Source organism: Poecilia reticulata, linkage group LG10, assembly GCF_000633615.1.
Source record: "Poecilia reticulata strain Guanapo linkage group LG10, Guppy_female_1.0+MT, whole genome shotgun sequence".
In the NCBI taxonomy this organism is placed as follows: Eukaryota; Metazoa; Chordata; class Actinopteri; order Cyprinodontiformes; family Poeciliidae; genus Poecilia; species Poecilia reticulata.
In genome coordinates this window covers 30,535,713-30,555,510 of record NC_024340.1, presented here as the reverse complement: position 1 = coordinate 30,555,510, position 19,798 = coordinate 30,535,713, and the positions used below count along the sequence as shown (strand labels likewise).

Below are 19,798 nucleotides of genomic sequence, written 5' to 3'. Positions count from 1 at the left end.
TCACAGAGCTGCTGTTTTTTATCCCTATTTGAGGCAGTGGTATTTTTAAGCCATGTTCTTAAGTCTAATGCAGATAAATCCCTGATGATTTCCTTTATGTGAGAGTTTTAAGGTTTTAGACTAAGGATTTCTTACATAAATAACATCAAAGACTGTTTTAACAGCAGCATTTCATATAAAATTAGACAGCAAGAACACATTTCAACTATTAACCGAAGGTAGGCGGAGGAACACACTTTCTAGTTATATGATTATAATTATTATTATACAAAAATAGACCAATTAAGGTGGATATTCCATGAAATACATGGCAGGTTAATTAAGGGATGGCACCTTCAAGATAGCGAGGTAAACAAAGTGATATTTTGGTGTATTAGCTGCAGGTTCTATTTATCTGTTCGGTAAATAAAAGAGCTCGGCGTTTTACCCACCGGCAGGTCGTCCCACAGCTGACTCTTCCTCAGCTCATAGGAGGGCATGCTCAGATCAAACTTCGGAACGGGAAACCCGGGGATGGTGTTGTGAAGATGAAACCCAAACGTTACAAGCCAACTGTTCACATCTGCAAAAATCAAGAGAAAGCTTCATAAACTCATTTTTTAACTTTTGTAAAAAAAACTAAACAAAACAAAATGCAATATTTAAGTAACTATTTACCAGCCCAGCCATATTTGACAAAGTTATTCCCCTCTTATAACACCACCCATGATTCATTACGTATGATTAGTCAGATTTTTGGGTTCAATTTTACACAAAAAAAGGATTTTGAACCAGAAAGTGCCAGAAAGGGTTTATTGACCTCAATAAGCAACACATATTGGCCAGTAGAAAGTATTCAGCAACACATGAGGATCTAAAGCCTCTTTTCCACTGAGCCGTATGGAAGTTCGGTACGCCATTTTATGGTCCGGTGTTTTAATGAGAGCGTTTCCACAAACATTTGGACCCAAACGTCTAACGTTGTGTCATACCAGGCCAACAACGAGTTTGACGCCCCCAGGTGGCCCAGGAATGGAGCGGGACATATCGGTTGCACGGGGCACTTTAAAAATGTAAACAGATAAAATATCATACCAAACTGCCCAACCCGTGCTGCACCGCTCAGTGGAAAAGAGGCATAAGATCTCTGTCTGAAAAGTTTACTGAATGTTTGTTCTAGAGAACCACAAAAAAAGAAACAATTATTCACAAATGGAAGAACATGTGGAGCAGTGGAGAGCCGTTCCAGGTGTGGTTGGTCTTGTAAAATTACTCCAAAAGCACATGAATGACTCACCAGGAGATCACATGTGAACCGAGACCAAAGCTAAAGCTCTGCAAACCTCGCTGTCTCCAGGTAAGACTAAAAAGAGTTCATGAGATTTCTAAGTAACTTAGTCAATGTTCAAACTTAAATCTAATAGAAATGCAGAGAAATGATCAGAAAGAGACCATTTGTGCTCTTATAGAAAAACATTTATTCTGCAAAGAGAGTCAAAATTGCTTCAAAGTGATATAAATCCCCCATTGCTAGTTATCAGATAACTATATATTTATAATAAATAAAAACCGTTATATTTAATATTTATTGTCAGATAATTTGGTTTTAGGGGGTAGTTACTTTTTCTCAAAAGGCTAAACTTTTATGATTAGCCTTTTTCTTTAAATTCAGTTTTCTCAGGATGTCTGGTGATCTGAAATATTTAAATGTGACAAAAATGTGAAAACTTAAATTCAGCACTGTGTATCTGAAAAATACACGAATCATCATCCTCATCATCCAGTTGACATAATTAACAGCTAATCTGTGCAAACTACAAAGTGTTTTTGTTCACTGGAGAACAAAAGGATATGTTCTCAAAGAAATAGTTATCAAAATGCTCTGCTTTAAGAAGAAGATACCTTACCTGCAACATACTCTTTCAGCTCATGGACTTTGCTGATAGGATTGTTATTTCTGAACATGTACAAGTTAAAAGGAGCCGGCTCTTTGGCCACCTTTTTCCAAGCAGAGATATCTGGAATCGTCCACCTGCCAGACATGATATCATAATCCTGCTCTCCAAAGTGCAGCAGTTTGGTCAGAGGATCATACAGTCCACCATGAAAGCCCAGCACCAGCTGAAAGTCCGGGTTAGAGTCAAAGTAGATCTCACCGTACGCGGTGTACTGAAGCTGCTTGACCAGAAGGCCATTGCTGGTGAAGACGGCCAGAGGTGTGCCGGTGTTATCACAAGCAATGTAGAACTCTTCTCCACTGCTGATCTCCATAGCAAAGAGATGACCTTGGAGGTCGTAGTAGAAGGAGGTGATCTCTGAGCTGGAGTGGTTGTACACATGGGTTATCCTCTCTGGGTAGCTCAAATCTGCGTAGAAGTACTGCAGGTGCTGGCCCAGACTGGTCTTGGTTGAGACTCTGCGTCCGAGGCCGTCGTAGCGATACTGGATTGTCCAGCCGCTGCTTTTGCTGTAGACCCGCACCAGGAGTCCTTTGGAGTTGTACTCGAAGATTTCTGCTCCTCTCTGACGGAGGAAGCCGTCTTCGTCCATCCTGTACTGGATGTCTCCGAGGCGGGTGATGCGGTCTCGCAGGTCGTAGCGCAGCGGCAGGAGTCGGCCGCTGTTTCCAGCATTCAGCAGGTGCAGATTTCCATTCAGGTCATACGTGTAGCGCCACACTACTTTGTCGTTTAGAAACACGGTCTGCAGCTGGCCGTCCACATCGTACTCATAGCTGTATTTGGTGGTGTTGGCAAAGGGACCAATCTTGAGTTCCCTCTTAGTGACTCTACCCACATCGTCGTACTGGAAAGTGATCCAGTACATCAGTGAACGAAATATCTCATACTGGATCTCCTTGATGAGTCCGTGTGCATCAAAGTGCTTTGTATACGTCATGACAGCCGTGGAAATGATCTGATTTATGTCATAGTAGATGACACCAAACTTCCCAAACTGCTCGATCTTTCCTGAGATGTCGTCAAACTGGTACAGGTCGATGGGTAGCGGCGTTTCGTTGATGACACCTTGGACGCTGGTGACACGCAGGCTGCTGTCATACGTGTAATCGAAGCGTGCGTTCACCATGCCATCTTCACTGAAGCGAAAAATCTGCCGGTCCACCAAGGGACCAACTTGGCGATAACGGATGGAGCAGATGAAGCCCTCATTCTGCAGGTTGACGGTCTTCAGCACACCTGCCGTCTCGTCGTAGGTGAAGCTGACTCTCGTGCTGTCGTATAAGATCTCGGAGATCTTGTTCTGCCGGCGGTATCGGTACAGAACTCTACGGCCGGTCCCAAGGTGAGCTACTCTCAGCAGGAGGCCATCTTCGCTGTAATCCACAGCTACTGAGGCGTTGCTCTCAGGTGGGTGATAAAGGTTCCTGTAGTAGCCCACTGAACGGATGGTCTGCATAGTATAGCGGGCCACGCTTGGCATGGTGACAGCAGAAAGTCGCTCGAGAGAGTCGAACTCGAATATGTACTGCCGTTGACTGTGAAGCAGGAGAACCATAGACTGAGGGGAAGAGAGCAAAACACAGGTTTCTTTTTTTAGTCGCTTGCCTGCAGAATATATTTTCAAAGCAAGGCGGAAAGTAGACATTTTCTGGTTTGAGGAAAGGTGAAACCTTGTGCATAAAAAATGTAGAAGATAGAACTGGGACGCTTGGCACACTAACAAATCAATGCAAAATTACAAAGAATAAGGGATATGCTAGGTTAGAACTTAGCTAAAAACATTTAAATGAGAGACAGCCTCATTTGAATGTAATTCTTACATACATATCTATCAGCAGTTTATTAACTCCTGGTATCCAGACAGCCCACTTAATCAATTCAGAGAATATGCATTTTTTAGAGTGTGCTCTGTCTCCCGAAGTCTCTCTGTTAAAATGTCATGCCCAGTCATCCGTCGCTACACTGAGGTTTCCTGAGCCCCCTTGTGCTGCCAGTGTCAGTGTTGACATGGCCTTTCTAGGTCATGCAATGACAGGATGGAGCCAGAAGTGACTGGAGAAAGAAATATTTGCATGTTTTTGTTGCTGATCATCCCTGCACAATTTTAAACAGTCTACAAGAAATGAGGGGAAGTGCACATCCAAGAGCTGCTGTTTGACATGGAGCAGCAAAATGCACAGATCACCAATGTAGTTAGCTTTTATTTACCGTATTATCCGCACTATAAGGCGCACCTTCAGTGAATGGCCTATTTTAAAACCTTTTTCATATATAAGGCGCTTAGAATAGACGCTACGGTTATGTTGCCAATTTGTTCCGTACTCTATTATTACACATCCACATTTGTAAAGAAGTGGTCCCCGACTAGTTTATATAGTCTGCTGCCCCAGTCGTTGTTTCACTCACGGTGTTGGTGTTGTGATATCTGTCTCTCTTCCCCCCCCCAGGCTTTAAATGTATTATCAAACTTTATTAACAAACCAGCCTTCTGACAACTATCCCAGCATGCACCGCGCGTTTCTTCTTCTACGGGGGGAAAAAGAAGTCTGCGGCTGCTTACCGTAGCTCAGGGGTCACCAACTCCAGTCCTCAAGGGCTACCGTCCAGCAACTTTTAGATGTGTCTCTGCTCAAACACACCTGGATCAAATAAACTGCTCATTTCCAGCCTATTGCAGAGAGGAATGAATGCTGGTGAGGAAATCCAGACATTTTGGAGCAGAGTTGAATCTAAAAGTTGCAGGACGGTAGCCCTTGAGGACTGGAGTTGGTGACCCCTGCCGTAGCTGCTAGACCTGTTATGGCTCAATATTGGTCCATATATATAAGGCGCACCGGATTATAAGGCGCACTGTCGGCTTTTGAGGAAATTGAAGGTTTTTAGGTGAACCTTATAGTGAGGAAAATACGGTATTTATATGCATCTTAAATGAGGATTGAAATATTTAACATAGTCGATATCTGCAGGTGAAATAAGTAGCAAAAACTGGAAAAGAGCTGAAGCAATCAAAACCATCCTGAGTTACAATATTAACATGATGCACCTAGTAATAAAAATCAATACATTGAAAATATTTGTTACAAATTTTGACCAAAACAACATTTTCTGTTACTGTCATTAAAACTAATCACAAACAGCATTTTATAGTTTTTAATATCATCAAAAATTCTCCTCGAATTTAAACAGCGTAACCTTTTATTACACGTCTTATTTGTGACATGAAATCCATGTTTTGAATAGTTTTAGTCAAAACTAAAGTATTCAATTAAATAAAAAACACATTAAATTTCATAGTTATGTAAACAAAGAAACATCTCATGCATATTTAATGCTGCTGTTTGTTTGGAGGCGACGCCCTGGATCGCACCGTCTGCATCTGGACAGACCTAACGTCCTCCTTATGTCTCATCTTAAGAATTTGGCTTGTTAAGCCAAAGACGACATTTTGGGTTAATTAGTTCTTCCCAAATTATTCTGAATATAGAGTTTGATAAAGTTTGATCTGATTTAACTTCAAATGATTTTGTGTCTTTCTTTTTGGTGTATGTAAACTTCTGGTTTCGGCTGCATGAGTCTGCAGTGTTTTGGGTGGAGATGCTGCGTTTTAAAGTGTTTATGACTGTGTAGCACATTTAGTCCATTCTCCACGATGAGCAATGCGTTGTGAGGTAGAACATCCTGCTGCGCTGCTCCCGCTCACCGCCTCACACAAACGTTGAGAACAAATGTAATTGTAGCAGTGGTAATTAGCCTTACTGTTTAAATCATGTTGAGGCCTCCTGAACTTAATTAACCCTGACATATATCAGAGAAACAGCAGGGAAGCTTAAGGTCCACATTTATCTTCTGGGGTAAAACTATTCTGCTGCACAATATATCTTTCTTATTATTTCTGCTGGTGATGCGATTTTCTCACCTGCTCAAGGTAGGTGTAGCTCCATATCTTCCCATCTGCAAACACCTTGGAAATCAGGCGGCCTTGGCTATCGTACTCGAGTCTCTCGGTGGTGGGGCCTCTCTGAAGGGCACTGATTTGCCCGGTGCTTGTGCGGCTCACATTAACTGGCAGTAGCTTACTGCTGGGCACCCACAGGACCGGGTGGCCCGCAGTGTCATATATAATCTTTAACAGGAACTTCCTGTGGTCGTCGTAAATCTTCTCAGTCCTCAGGGTGCGATCGTAATCAACAGAGAGAATGTTCCGTCCATTCACCTGTGGGTAAAATTTAACAGTTGGTTGGATAAAAACTGCAGCCAGGATCCTGTTTTAACCGAGAGCTCTTTAAAACGTACAGTTAAACAGAAAATAAAATCTGTATATGATTCAAATATTACTGCTTTTCTATAAAAGAGAACATATCACAAAGAGGAGAGCTTTAAACAGAAAGACTGTAAACTGTTCAGGCGGTCTTAAATCTGGTGGTGACAAAAATCACAGTGAGTTCACGATGCTCTCCAAGAGAAGTTCATGAAGGAGTGTAAGTCATAAATCTGCGTCGGGGAAGAGGGAGCAGGAAGAGATGGACTGGACTTATGCAAAGCTCTGGAATATTAATGATCTTCTAGGCAGGGAAACGAAAGGGAACGAAGGTTGGACTTATGGTCACCGACACGGTGATGTGTCCTAAAACCAGAGGTGGGAGTTCATTGCTGGGTCTGTTATTAATTAATCACAATAAATCAAAAACTGTTTAAATGGAGAAAATAATATTCAATTCAAAAACTTTTTTTTCCTGCTAAATTATTGAATATGTAGGAACTCAAGAAAGATAATTATTGTTTTTAATTTGTTATTCGACCATCAGACTGGAGAAAATCCAGCTTCCCAGAGTTTCAGGAATCCCTTCTTCAGAAACGTGGAGTCTGAGATCAGAGCAGGGGATGTCGGTGCTGCTGCAGCAGGGTTAGCATTGAGATGCTATTTTAGGCTTGAAAAGCTTCACTGATAGGCTAACTCCTTTTAACACAACTTGAACACAACAACAGACTTTTCCAGAGTCCCATCAGATCATGTTAGAAGCAGAAATGAACCCCAGTGGGCTGAGAGCAGAGGCTTCGTCGTCCATCACTGCTGTTAGCGAATGTTGTTTGTGTGTCAGATTTATGGGCGTACCAGAAACATGCAGATACAAAGATTCTGGCCAGAAACTTTTCATGTAAAAACATAAATTAATTAATCGAGTTAAAAAATTTAATGCTTAGAAAGCTGCGCTATTAATTAATCAAAATGAATGTGTTAAAGCAGTTTCATTTAAAATAGCATATATTTTTCAGTGTGTGTGCATGCTGCAGTTTAATATCAACAACATTTTGCATCGTAAAGAGGAGTGAGGCTTACGTTGGATTGTGATCACTGGAAATTTGTTTGGGAATAAATGTTAACCCATGAAAAATGACCTGGAAAGCTATTTGTTGCAGTTTATTTCAACTTTTAGACATCAGAACCTTTTCATCTCTTTTTCAAACAGAAAATCCCACATCTTTATTTTATTGTGTTTTTTCTACTGATCTCTCAACCAACTAACTGTTAAACATTGCAAAGCTGCTTTGTTGTGGTTTAAGTATTTCTTTAACATAAACACATTTATGAAATATCTTTAATTCTTAAAAAAGTTGTTTTTTTTTTCATTCAGAAAATGTATCGTCCATTAAAACCATGAAGTCTTGGTGTGTTTTAATGATGCTGAAAATAATAAAAAGGTTGAGAACATTCAGTAATGAAGCTCCCTCCTGTTTATCTTGCTTTCGGTATAATTAGCTTCTTACAAAAAGCAGCACAATCAGTTTCCTGATTAGCCTGGAGTCAAACTGCAACAGCACAGACGGCGATGCCAGAAACACGCAACAGGTGCCAAGCCACGAGCGACACAGCTGCTGCTCATCAGCCTTTTTAGAGGTTTAGTTTCACTATCTGGCCTGAAGGACATCATGTTCACGGTTATCTAGTCATTCTAGCGTTTAGAGCTGCGATTACAGACAAATCGATTAGATTTTTGTGGCTGATTTCTGAATTTGATCTGGCAGTATAAATACTGACCATTCAGATTATTTTTTAATAACTATAATTTAGAAAGGTATAAAAACGGCAATCCAGATATTTTTTGGAGCCTGGCATGAACACTGTTTTTAATCTGTTTTTAGCATGTTAGCACAGCTAGCATTACAAAAACAACAGCTACAAAATGGAGGTCCTGCTCTGAACTCTGAGATTGCTGAAACATTTGACACATTTTCAGGTTCAGCATTGAAAGTTTAATGTTAAAGCAAATCAAGGACCTTCTTGCTACCATTAACACCACTGCAGACAACTGCAGACATATTATTGAAAACAAAGTTTAACTGGGTCCTGCACTTCTCTGACTTTGCTTTAAACATCAGATGATGAAATCAACTGAGTCATCTTCACTCAGTAACGACGTTCATACCAAAGAGTGTTGTTGTTAGCGCAACTGTGACCAGTAATTTGTACTTTCGTTGCACAGCTTTGAAAAGAGTTTTTTTTTTTTCCATTTGTGCCACATGCAGATATGGATTTGACTTTTTATTTGTATTTAATGATCACAGTTTTTTTTAAATTATGCGTTTATGTAATTATTATATTTTTAGTGACACAGGGCAACACATTTGGATTTTATAAACTATTTGTTCAATGATTGTAAAGTGGAAATAATTTCAGATGTGACACCAGAATCTTGCTTTTGCAGAGAATACACACTCCACAGTGTATTTACTCCACTATGGAGTGGGATGATAAAATAACCAAAATTATTAGCAATAATTTCTTTTACTCATATTTCACACTGTTTCATTTCTTAGGAGGCTTTTTGTCTCCAGATTATTGTGAAATGTTCATCGCTTGCATATTGGCTTGGGCATCATCTGCTGTCCTCTTTGTTTAATAGAAAGTGTTACTGGCAGCAACAGTGAACGTGTTGTCTTTATTTAAGGAGAAACACTAGTTTCTAAACAATCTGCCCAGAATAACCTTCTGTTTACAGAACCAGTTCACACAGTTTTACAGCCTCTCTTGTTTTTTATGCATCCTATATCATTAGTGCTGCGTGTGCCACAGAGGGGAAAAGACGGGGATTTAAACCGCATCCAGACTTACCCTCAGCTTTCGCCCAAACACGATAACTTTCCCTCTGGCTTGTTCTTTGCGAAAGCGCCACTCCACCAAGTTTTGCCCAACCTCTCCTGGCAGGCTCATGTTGCGCCTGGCGACAGTCGGGTTGGCAGCTCCAGTCAGGATGTGGGGCTCTGTTTGGTAGTGGGTGTCCATCCCGTTGGCGTAGGTAATCCTCAGCGAGTTGTCGTAGCCCACTTGGTAGCTGCTTCTACACTGGTCTGTTGGTGGAGAACAATTGTTTAGCATCTCAGATTTTATTTGAAGTCTAAAAGAAGAGTGATGTGAGGAAATAACGGGTCCATCTGGTTGTGGAAGAGAGGAGAAAGCACTTAGTAACAAGGTTGGTGTGTCTCCCTGACATCCCAGCCCACACTCCCAGAGAGCAATCATTTACACTGCCGGACCTTCTGAGTCATAATGATACACGACTCAGGCTTACTCAACATTGCCCTGCAGACCCTTGAAACAATGATAAATAACAGCTGCGACGAAGCCTTACCCTGAGCCAGAGTGTAGAAGGCTCGGATGGTCGAGGCGTTGGTGGTGATGCTGATTTCCTCCTCTGTCAGGGAGCTTTCGATGTCCACCATCAGAGCGCTGTATATGTCTGTGTACAAGTTATTCACCATTCCCGTGGGGAACGTCACGTTCATTAGGCGGCCTTCACTGTCATAGCTGTTTGACAAAAGGAAATATCAAAAATGACAAAGCATTTATATGTATGAGGGCTCCCAGGCTACAATGCATTTCAATTATCAGCTGCTTCATACTTGGGTGAGACGGCCGACTTTCTTGTAATTAAAATGTCACATTTTCATTCCCGGATATCTCCCACTTCTGGCGCAGAAGAAGAAGGACGTCTGTAAAAGTGGCTCCGGCGCGATCCGCACAGAATAAGGGTGAGTGACGCATCTCACAGCTATCAGGACGATTAAATAAAACTACACGGACTTATAATGAGTTTTATTTTATTTTTTAGAGTGATTGATGTGTCATAATCATGATTGGCTGCTTTTGTTGTAGTGAGGGTATCATGTGCAGCTTAATGTCATGTGACAAAGAAATGACACGGAGAGGCTTTGCTTCCAAAACAAATTGGATTACGATAAAACATCTAAGTGGCTTATTTTAATTAAATACAATTATTTATTTTATTTAATCTCTGTTTTATACTTGTGACACTGGTTAATAAAAACTAAAAACAATAAAAGACAAATGTAACTGACTTTATGGGGTTATTGAGGTCTAACTGAGCTATTTTACACATCTGAGGAACATTTTATAATTAGATTTCAATTAATTCTGCACCTTCTGCAATTTGCAGGTAGAAAAGAGTCACCATTTATAGAATAAATGTGTGACAGAGTCATGGAAATTTTAATCCTTATTTTTGACACTGAATCGAATCTTCAAAGCAACAAAAATATCTGATCATATGATCATATTTTTAAAATATTTTAATACGGATCAAGGGTATAAAAGTATCAATTTTAAACAGCCAAATTCCTGGAAAACATTAAATCTGCCTGATGTTTCCTATATTGTTTTATAGTGTAAATATATACAGGGGGGAAAAAATGAATTTGACCCCCGTTTTCTTTTTTGTAATTAAATAAAATTAATTTATATAGCGCTTCTCAGAAGACTCAGAGTTCCAGAGTACAAGTTAAAGTACATTTACAATATGAATCTTATCACAAGGCTGACTGCAGCACTCTGGACCGGCTGAACATCATCACCATCATCATCATCAGGTCAGAATGTTATATTAGAGATCTGAATCACTATTAAGGTTAAAAAAACAGGAGCGTTTTAATATTCTCACAAAGTCTGTTGTGTAATTATAACAGACTTTAAAAACCTGGATTTCGTACGTCAGACCACAGCTCAGGGTAAAGGAACAACACAGGACAAGAAGAGCCTCTGTCTTGGCTCTTCTTGTCCTGAAGAGCCAAGTCAGAGGCTCTTCAGGACTCTTCTCTCATCTTGCAAGATGAGAGAAAGGGAAGAAAGAGGTGGATCTAAATAAACTTAAGTGGTTTTACAGACAAATATTCACCTTAATCTACTGCACAGCCTACACATAAAAACACACCTGCATTAAAAATGTTTATGTGCAGATGGCTTTGATTTTTAATTAAAACCAAGTTTATTAATAATGACATAAGGTAACATCACAAATAAATAAATCAACTTTTCAATTACATGACCGTAAATAGTTCCTTCTTATCCCAGAGATGCAGGGTGTTCATTCCCAAACACAACTCTACCTGCCAGAGAGCAAAGCTCATCCATTTACACCGTGTTTATTAGCATGCACAAAGTGGAAGGTGTTTTCTAATTTGCACTGTGAGCTGTTTCCTTAATTTGAAAGCTAAATCAATCAGACCGAGCCAAATCATTCCCAGTATTTCTACTCACTCATAGAAAGTTGTCCAGCCGATCTCTGAAGTCTTTGTGGCCAGCAGGCCGTTGTTGCCGTGGTACGTGAGCAGCACCAGCTCCTGACCCTGCGCGGTCAATGTTTTCAGGCCACCATTGGTGCCCATCGTCAGCCAGATCACCTGGTTGTCAGGGGCGACGATCCGCACCGGCATGCGGTTGGCATCCCTCCGGATCCTCAGCGTGTTCCCGCTGCTGTCGGTAGCAGCTGTGATGTCGTTCTCTGTGCTGTAGCTGAACGTGTACTTCAGGTCTCCGGTGAGCAGGCTGGCGGTGTGTTGGTGGGTGCCGTTGCTGTCGAACATGTAGACCTCCTGAGCGTCGGGGGAAGCCACCTCATAGGCACCGCCGTTGGAAGTCAAAGTTGGCCCGTTTCGAGAGATCGCGCGGATGCGGATGTTCCCCAGGTCTGCCACATATAGCGTTCCATCTGGAGCCGCCACTAATGAAGAAGGACCATTCAGCCTCGCATCTTTGGCATAGCCGTCTCCTGTCTGATAGCAGTCGCAGTTGGCATCGTTCTTGCAGTCGCAGTCGGAGGGAGCTCCGGCCAAATGCGTTATCTCCCCATCCACGGAAACCTTCCGGATTCTGCTCATCTTCCTCTCATCTGTCTCTGCGACGTAGATGGCACCGTGGTAGGATATGGCGATGGAAACGGCCGACTCCAGAGGGGTTAGATGAGCTCTTTGTCCACCAGCTACGCCTCTCTCCAGTCCAGCCAGCGGGCAGTGGACGGGTCGGCCCGCTGCAATGCTGACCTGACCGTTCTCAGTGATGCGCAGCACGATGTTGTTGTCCAGAACAAACAGAGAGTTGTCTATCGGGTTGACTGCTAGATCTGTGGGCCACTCTAAAATCACCTGCAATACAGAAAATGATTACATATAACTCCAACTCTAATTTAATTGAGAAAAAAGCCAAGTATTTTATCCAGTGATATCTTCTTTCACCAAAAGTGCTCCAAGAAGTTATTTTTATAAACTTTTATCACACACACACACACACACACACTCACAATGTGTCAGTAAACATAGCCAAAAGGCAGATGAATCTGCGCAGACTGAATCAGAAAAGTGACAGATGTTATTGTGTCAAGAAAAATAAGAGCCAGAAAGAATTACAAACCCCGGCCTCCTTCTAACCTCCACAAAGCTCGCTGTGAATGGCAGATTGTCAGAGTCAGAGTGTGATAGAAGAGGCTTCACACTCAAATCTGGAAATCTTTTGTGTGGAATATCTCAAGAAGGAGCATTTCTGAAGCACAATACTAACATCCTAACACACTGTGCCTCACAAAAGCCTTCATAGCCATTGAACATTTAAATTTTGTTGTGTTACAACCACAAACTAATGTGTTTTTATGGGGTTCTATATGATAGAGCAACACAAAAATACATTTAGTAACATGGGAAGGAAATTATAAATAGTTTTCAGATTTTTTACCACTAAAATCTGAAAAGTGTGGCATACTTTTTTTTTTAGCACATCCATAATTTTCACTGCAGTTGCAGCTGCAGGAGTCTTTTCCAGTTCTGCTCATATAGAGACTGAATTTTTTCACAATTTATGAATTTTTTTGACAAAATAGCTCAAGTTCAGATCAAGATTCAACTTTTAAAGTATTGCCACAGAATCACAATTGGATTTAGGTGTGGACTTCAACTAGGCCGTTATAACAGTTTTTCCCAGGACTTTAATGCATGTGCCTCCATCTGTCTTTCCATAAACATGATGCTGCCACTACCATGTATAACTGCAGCAGTCGTGATGGTATCATCAGTTGGGTTAAATGGTTATTCACACACAGCTTTTCACAAAATGCCAAACTTCTGTTCTGAAGTCATAACTAAAGAGTTATAGATAGATAACACCAGAGAGCAGATGGCTGCACTTCACTTTATTTAGGGGTATTGGAATAAGAGGGGTTGAGGGCCTCAAATTTTGTATTCTTATTATTACAAAAAAAATCATTTTCCGTCTTCAACATTGAACAATCAAACAGTTACCTGTGTTAGTTGGTCTAAAACATAAAATCCAATAAAAAACACTGAGGTTTCTGGTTGTAACATTTTGAAATCCAAATATATCTGGGAGGAACCGCAAAAGAACATTTTTTATTTATACAAGTTGGCTCATTGAGTTTCAATATCTAATTTACAAGAGAAGAAAAGCCAACCAATTAGAGGAAAAATGCATGGAGTTAAGAAAGTCAGAAATTTATTGTCTAGACAAACACCTGCATCTTTCCAACTTTTCTCAAAAATGCAGATGCTGCATCACAACAAACAGCTTTAATCCAGTTTCTGGGCTGTTGTTGCATATTTTAATACAAGCAGATCTACCTGGAGGAGATTAAGTCCAATACAGAATTTAAATCTTTCACCTGCAGGATTGTCTTTTGTTTGCCAAAGCTGGAATAAAAGATTTTAAAGAGCCAGGAGGAAGTCTGTAAATTTTGATCCTGCAAGCTCATAACTGTGTTGTTTTGTTGTGTGGATGGCATATAAAACAGATGGACTCCCCTCTCAACAATGAAACCAGGATCCTAAACCATGTTTCTGTGATGACCTGCAGTAGGTGGCTCCCTTAGGGAAGAAACAGAAGCAGATAGTTGGTAAATCCACTTCTTTCTGACCAATAAACAGGTGATCATGCCTCAGTCACCATTGTTTTTGTGGCTGATTTAGATGACTTATAAACCCAGTTGTCTGAACTGGATTTTTTAGGGTTTTGTAGTAAATGTCTGTTTTTTTTATTTATTTATTATTTTTTAAATAATTAGAAAATCGTGAATTATTTCCCTTTTATTTCATGATTACAGACAAATCTCAATAAAATCCAAAGTTTCTGGTTTAAAATGTTACAAAATGTGATATTATTACACTTTGTAATTATTTGCTACTAAAAGCGGGTTTACTTTATTAAACAGCAGCTTCTAGTTTTACTCAGTTGTCCCATCCAGTAGCTGAATGTTGATCTCTTCCAAAAACTCTAAGGTCTTTCACTATTTTAACATGCTTGTGTAACTGGGTCTATATTAATAGTTTTATATTTCCACAAAATGTGTTCTTTTATGTATTTGTCTGCTTCAACGTGACTGTTGCTGTGTTCCTCTGTGTCTACTGTAAGGGGTTTGGTCCTCCAACTCCGCCTTATTTTCTTCTTCTTTTGTTCAGGGCCCTCCAGGACTATTATAAATATTAAKTTATTAATTTYCTCTCCCCTTTTGTTATTCGTTCCACTGGGGAGAGGCAAGTTTTATAATCTATTGTAATCCTTTCATTTATATTGTTCAAATGTTTATTTTTCCTTCTGTATTAATGATAAGTGTTTGGATATTTTCATTTGAGTTGCTATTACACCTTTATATCATTTGATGCATGCTAACTATTATTTTGTATAGATCGGGTTGGAGAACTGGAGCACATGCTAGGTGCTAATGCTAATATCTCCCGATTGACAGATGAAATAAACGGAGACCGCCTCCAAACCCAGACTTGATGTCTTGTGGTTTGTCTGATCACCACACAACACACACAACGCAGAAATCCACCGGTCACACTTGGAATAACTAATCTGTTCATTTTAATGATTTTAATCTTGATAGTGTTAAATGTTTTAGTGGATTTCAACCCAAGTAAATGAGCGCGTCTTATACAAGAACATTAAGCATGCAATTAACGCCTTCCTGCTCCATTAAAGCTGTGCAGTTTGGGGGTGTAACCTGAAAGAAAAGCTTCACATGGTGACCAATGACATATATCAGAATAAATCAAAATGACATGAAAGAAAAGTCTCCTGCATTTAAAGTGACGAGATAATTAATCACATCTTGTAGAACATTAAGGGAGCCAAAGCCAAAATCCTTCAGTATCCATTACAGCCGGAGTTTCTAACAGACTTTCATTCAGCGGATGAAAAGCTTCGTTTTCTAACAGCAGAAAAACGACTAACCTGGCCTTGAGAAACAACACCATGTCATTAAAACTGTCCAAACATCCCTAATTTGTGTTTTCCACTTGGTGGTTAACAATAAAGAACGATGCCTGTAAGGCTTCCACTGCCAGCCAGCTCTTCAGCCCGGCTGCCGGAGGATCACACAGTTGTGCCAGTGCCTTGTCTTGGTTGCTTTGCGCCAAATGAGTTGGTTAATAAGGAAAAAGTAACAAGCTTGATGCTTTCTGTTCATGTTCTCTCGTGTTCTCCCTCTTTCGGCACACCACCCACTCACAAACACAAATACTGATTGCTTTCTGTTCTGTTCACAAGGAAAATGCTCCCAAACATCAACTGAAACGAAAGCTTATTATACATTTATTGCACTTATAATGCAACAGAAAGAAATCATTTGTAATATCTGCTTTTGTCACATAATATTATATAACGTGTGTCTAGACGTCGTGCATTGTGTGAGTTTTGAAGTCAGGCTGCCTCAGCAGGAGTCACAGCTTATTCTTAAAAGCTTTTCTTGGTCTCTGAAGATACAATTTCTCTAATTTAGCATTTTCAGCACTTTATTAACATGTCCTGGATTACTTTATCTATTTAGAACACAATTTATGGACTAATTATTATTGAAAAAGTTGTATCCATGTAAAATGATGGAGAGAAATCCCATTTGACACCGTATTTCTCACAATAAGAATAACAGAAAGCTGCTTGTTTAATTTAAAATATTCCTTAGTTTGAGTTATTAATTTTCATGGTTTGTGAGATGATTGCAGATTTGAACATTAAAAAGAAATCATACTAATCTAATTAGACTTAAATTAAATAATTATGTCAAATTACTGATTCAAAAGACAGATTTGATTCTTTGTACACAAAACCAGATTTTATGATCAGGCATCCACTCAGTGTTTTTTGATGTTTGGAGTTTAAATAAAAAATAAAATAAAAAAGTGTTACATTTAGAGGTCCTCACTGGAGATAACAGTGATATTGACAGATGTATAAAGTCTGTAACTTTTAAGATACAAAGAGTTATTCTTCCCTCATTTAAGCTAAATTAAATTAGTTTAAATTTGCTAATGTTATCTACCAAGAAAATGTGTTACATTTTTTTAAAGAACCACTATTTCTTTTTCTGTTTCTATGTTTTAAAATAAAATGTTTGCAAGAACGAGGGCTGCACAGTGGCGCAGTTGGTAGAGCTGTTGCCTTGCAGCAAGAAGGTTCTGGGTTTGATTCCCGGCCCCGGTCTTTCTGCATGGAGTCTCCATGTTCTCCCTGTGCATGGTGGGTTTTCTCCAGGTACTCCGGTTTCCTCCCACAGTCCATAAACATGACTGTCAGGTTAATTGGCCTCTCCAAATTGTCCCTAGGTGTGAGTGTGTGTGTGCATGGTTGTTTGTCCTGTGTGTCTCTGTGTTGCCCTGCGACAGACTGGCGACCTGTCCAGGTGACCCCGCCTCTCGCCCGGAACGTCAGCTGGAGAGGCAGCAGCAACCCTCCTGACCCCACTGAGGGACAAGGGTGTAAAGAAAATGGATGGATGTTTGCAAGAACAGGATAGAAATATATTTGGAAATACATATGGTCTATTTAGTGCCATTCTGTTGTAAAAATATATACTTATATATTTTATGAAAAGCAGCTGGTTTCATATGATTTTAGCCAAAGTTATGAAGGACCACTGTTGAAGGTTCAAAGAGCCACCTGCGACTCCGGAGCCGCAGGTTGACCCACTCTCCCTGAGTTCAGTGACGGCAGACATGATGTGAAAACTCACAGAGATGAAAACATTATGATGGCAGAAAAAGATCAAACACTGAGGGAGACATGTACTTATTGTAAAAAATGTTTTTCCAGTAGCTAAAGTCCCAGTTTGCTTCATTTAGACAAAATGTTCAAATTCAGCCATTTTACATCAAATGTTTAACTCAGTATTTTAGAGATTTTATTATCCTTATCATGTCTTTGAGATTTTTCTCCTTACCTTGATAACACTGAAGGTGTGAAGTATTTTGCTTTTCATATATCCAGGATATATCTTGTCATAAATACAAAGATATCTCATTTCCAAATAACAGAGTTAGTGTATAGAAAAATGTTACCAAGTAATTTGTCATACTTGTTTTTGCTCAGATGCTTAATAAATGTGTTAAACATGCCTTACATAACCCTGATACTCTGTGAAGAAACTATTTAATTTTTTAATAAAATGTGACATATGCGTTCCATTCAGTCTGTGCTATATAGCCCCTATATTTATATACAGATATTTACATATCTCAGAGTTAATTTGTAAGGGTGAATGTTATTTCTATATCTCTGTTTTTCCAGGATGATAATTCATCCGTTTGGTGTTAGTTTCAAACAGTGATGCTTTGTCTTGAGCACAAAGTGGGAGGAATGGAAACAACTTTATTTCCAACAGCAGAAGCAGTAAAACGAATCACGGTGTGAAAGTTTTCACTTTAGTGTGATAAAAGTCTGTTTTCTTGCCCTTTTTTCTGCATTATTCATCTGAAATCAGCTCACAAAACTCTCAAGGTGTGCAGCAGAGACAGATCTGGACGCTGAAGACTCTGTTTAGCGTCTCGGTTTCAGAATCGCTTCTTGTCCTCCATTAGGAGAGGATGAGCTTTCATGTTACCTCAGTCTGAGGTAGGAGACTGAAGCTTTCTTGGACAAAGCCGCCAGCAGTCGTGCTCCGCCAAGTAAAAAAGGTTTTATGTGCTCAACAAGCTACAACTACTGAGCGCTCCCTTATTATCATGTGCGGTGCCACAATTACTTGTGGAACACTAAACACTAATTCAGCTCCGGCTGCAAACGAACACGCCCTCCCAAACTCAGTAATTATTCTTTCCTCCTTATAATTGGCTCTGAGATGAAAACTCATCTCTTTTTGAACCTGAAGTCACTTAGTGGTGTAAAAACCTCCCACTGATGTTTACATATCACCTTTATTACACTACATTTGCTAATGTAGTGTAATAAATACGTAAAATCTGACCTTTCACACAAAATTCATCTCGATTATGAAAAATAACCTTGATGGATCTTTTAGCCTATTAGCCAAATTGTATCTTAAATGTTATTTTGACCCTGAAATATGATCTAAAGTTTCTTCTGAATGGCAGTCAATGTGTCAAAATATCGAATATGAATGAATTTATTTTATTCATTTGGAAATTCAGGAAAATGTTGATTAATGAGTTACAATCTAAAAAAAAAAAGCCAGACTATTCACAGTTTTCCCTCTAAAATCCTGATATTTGCACAGAAATTTCTCAATTTCTTTTCTGCAGAGCATTCTGAGGACAAATAATGAACATTGATGTTAAAGGTCCATGCACAGATTTATTTTGGTATTTGGACTAACTTTGGCAAACTCCAAATCAAAATGTATAATTATGACTTGACAGGGAAGGAATGGAGAATCCTGGGCTGAATATATTCAGATGGATGAAATATTAAAGTCAAGGTATAAGGAGCCAAGTTAAAGCCTTTCTAGTATAAATCAGCGTGGATACCACCGTGTTTGCAAGTCATTATATTCTTGTCCTTCAAAATATAAAAGAATAAAAAGCTAGAAAATTAAACCTTTTTTCATCCTTTTTCACTTGAAAAAAATATAAAAGTTAACTCCTGTACTTTTAAAAACTTCCCAAGGCTGTGGAAGAACCCTGACGTAATGAATCTGGAGTGGGATTGCAGCTCCATACTGAAGTCTTTCATCTACAAGTTCACTGTTTATATGTTCTTTTATTTCTTTAGTTTAAACTTTGCTGAAGGAAAATATTTTCCAATTTTGTCATTGGATGGAAAATTCTGCAAGTTCTGTGGAAGATCTATATTTTTTTAACTTTTCCCAGATTGTTCCTGTCATTTACTGTTACAGATTAAATATAATAAATCAGAATTAAAGCACAAGCTAGCTATTTTTAATGTTCATTTCAAATGCATAAACCTTCCCCTCTTAAAAATAATTACTTATAGGACTATAAGTCTTTCAGTTGTTTTGCTTGAACCTTTTTTACATTTTGTAAATCACAAGGGAGTACACATTATTGTGATTAATAGCATAATTAATCCTTCTATCCAATTTAACTGATGAAAAACATCCTACTTTGGAAATAACCAGAACCTCCTCGCTTATTTAAATCTGTACAAGCGATTGCTCAATGGGGAGGAACCAATTATTCCTACAGAATGGATTTCTAGTAGATTATGAGAATGATTAAGAATAATTATAAAATACATGAATGCAATTCAAAAGCCGCATGAAATCTTCTGCAATAATTGCATGTTTTAAAAAAAATCACAACAAATGTCA

General features: G+C 39.3%; 1 protein-coding gene across 6 annotated transcripts in view; it reads right to left on the bottom strand.

Moving 5' to 3' along the window:
* Nucleotides 1-19,798, bottom strand: part of LOC103471835 (teneurin-3) — a 190,344-nt gene that overhangs the window by 1,715 nt on the left and 168,831 nt on the right. For all 6 annotated transcript variants that reach the window (XM_008421052.2, XM_008421055.2, XM_008421051.2 and 3 more), the window contains 6 exons: nucleotides 11,491-12,374; nucleotides 9,569-9,744; nucleotides 9,052-9,287; nucleotides 5,857-6,153; nucleotides 1,887-3,498; nucleotides 432-562 (listed from right to left, as the gene is read on the bottom strand). In XM_008421052.2, the coding sequence (XP_008419274.1) occupies nucleotides 432-562; nucleotides 1,887-3,498; nucleotides 5,857-6,153; nucleotides 9,052-9,287; nucleotides 9,569-9,744; nucleotides 11,491-12,374 (3,336 nt within the window). The remainder of the gene's footprint in view (nucleotides 1-431; nucleotides 563-1,886; nucleotides 3,499-5,856; nucleotides 6,154-9,051; nucleotides 9,288-9,568; nucleotides 9,745-11,490; nucleotides 12,375-19,798) is intronic.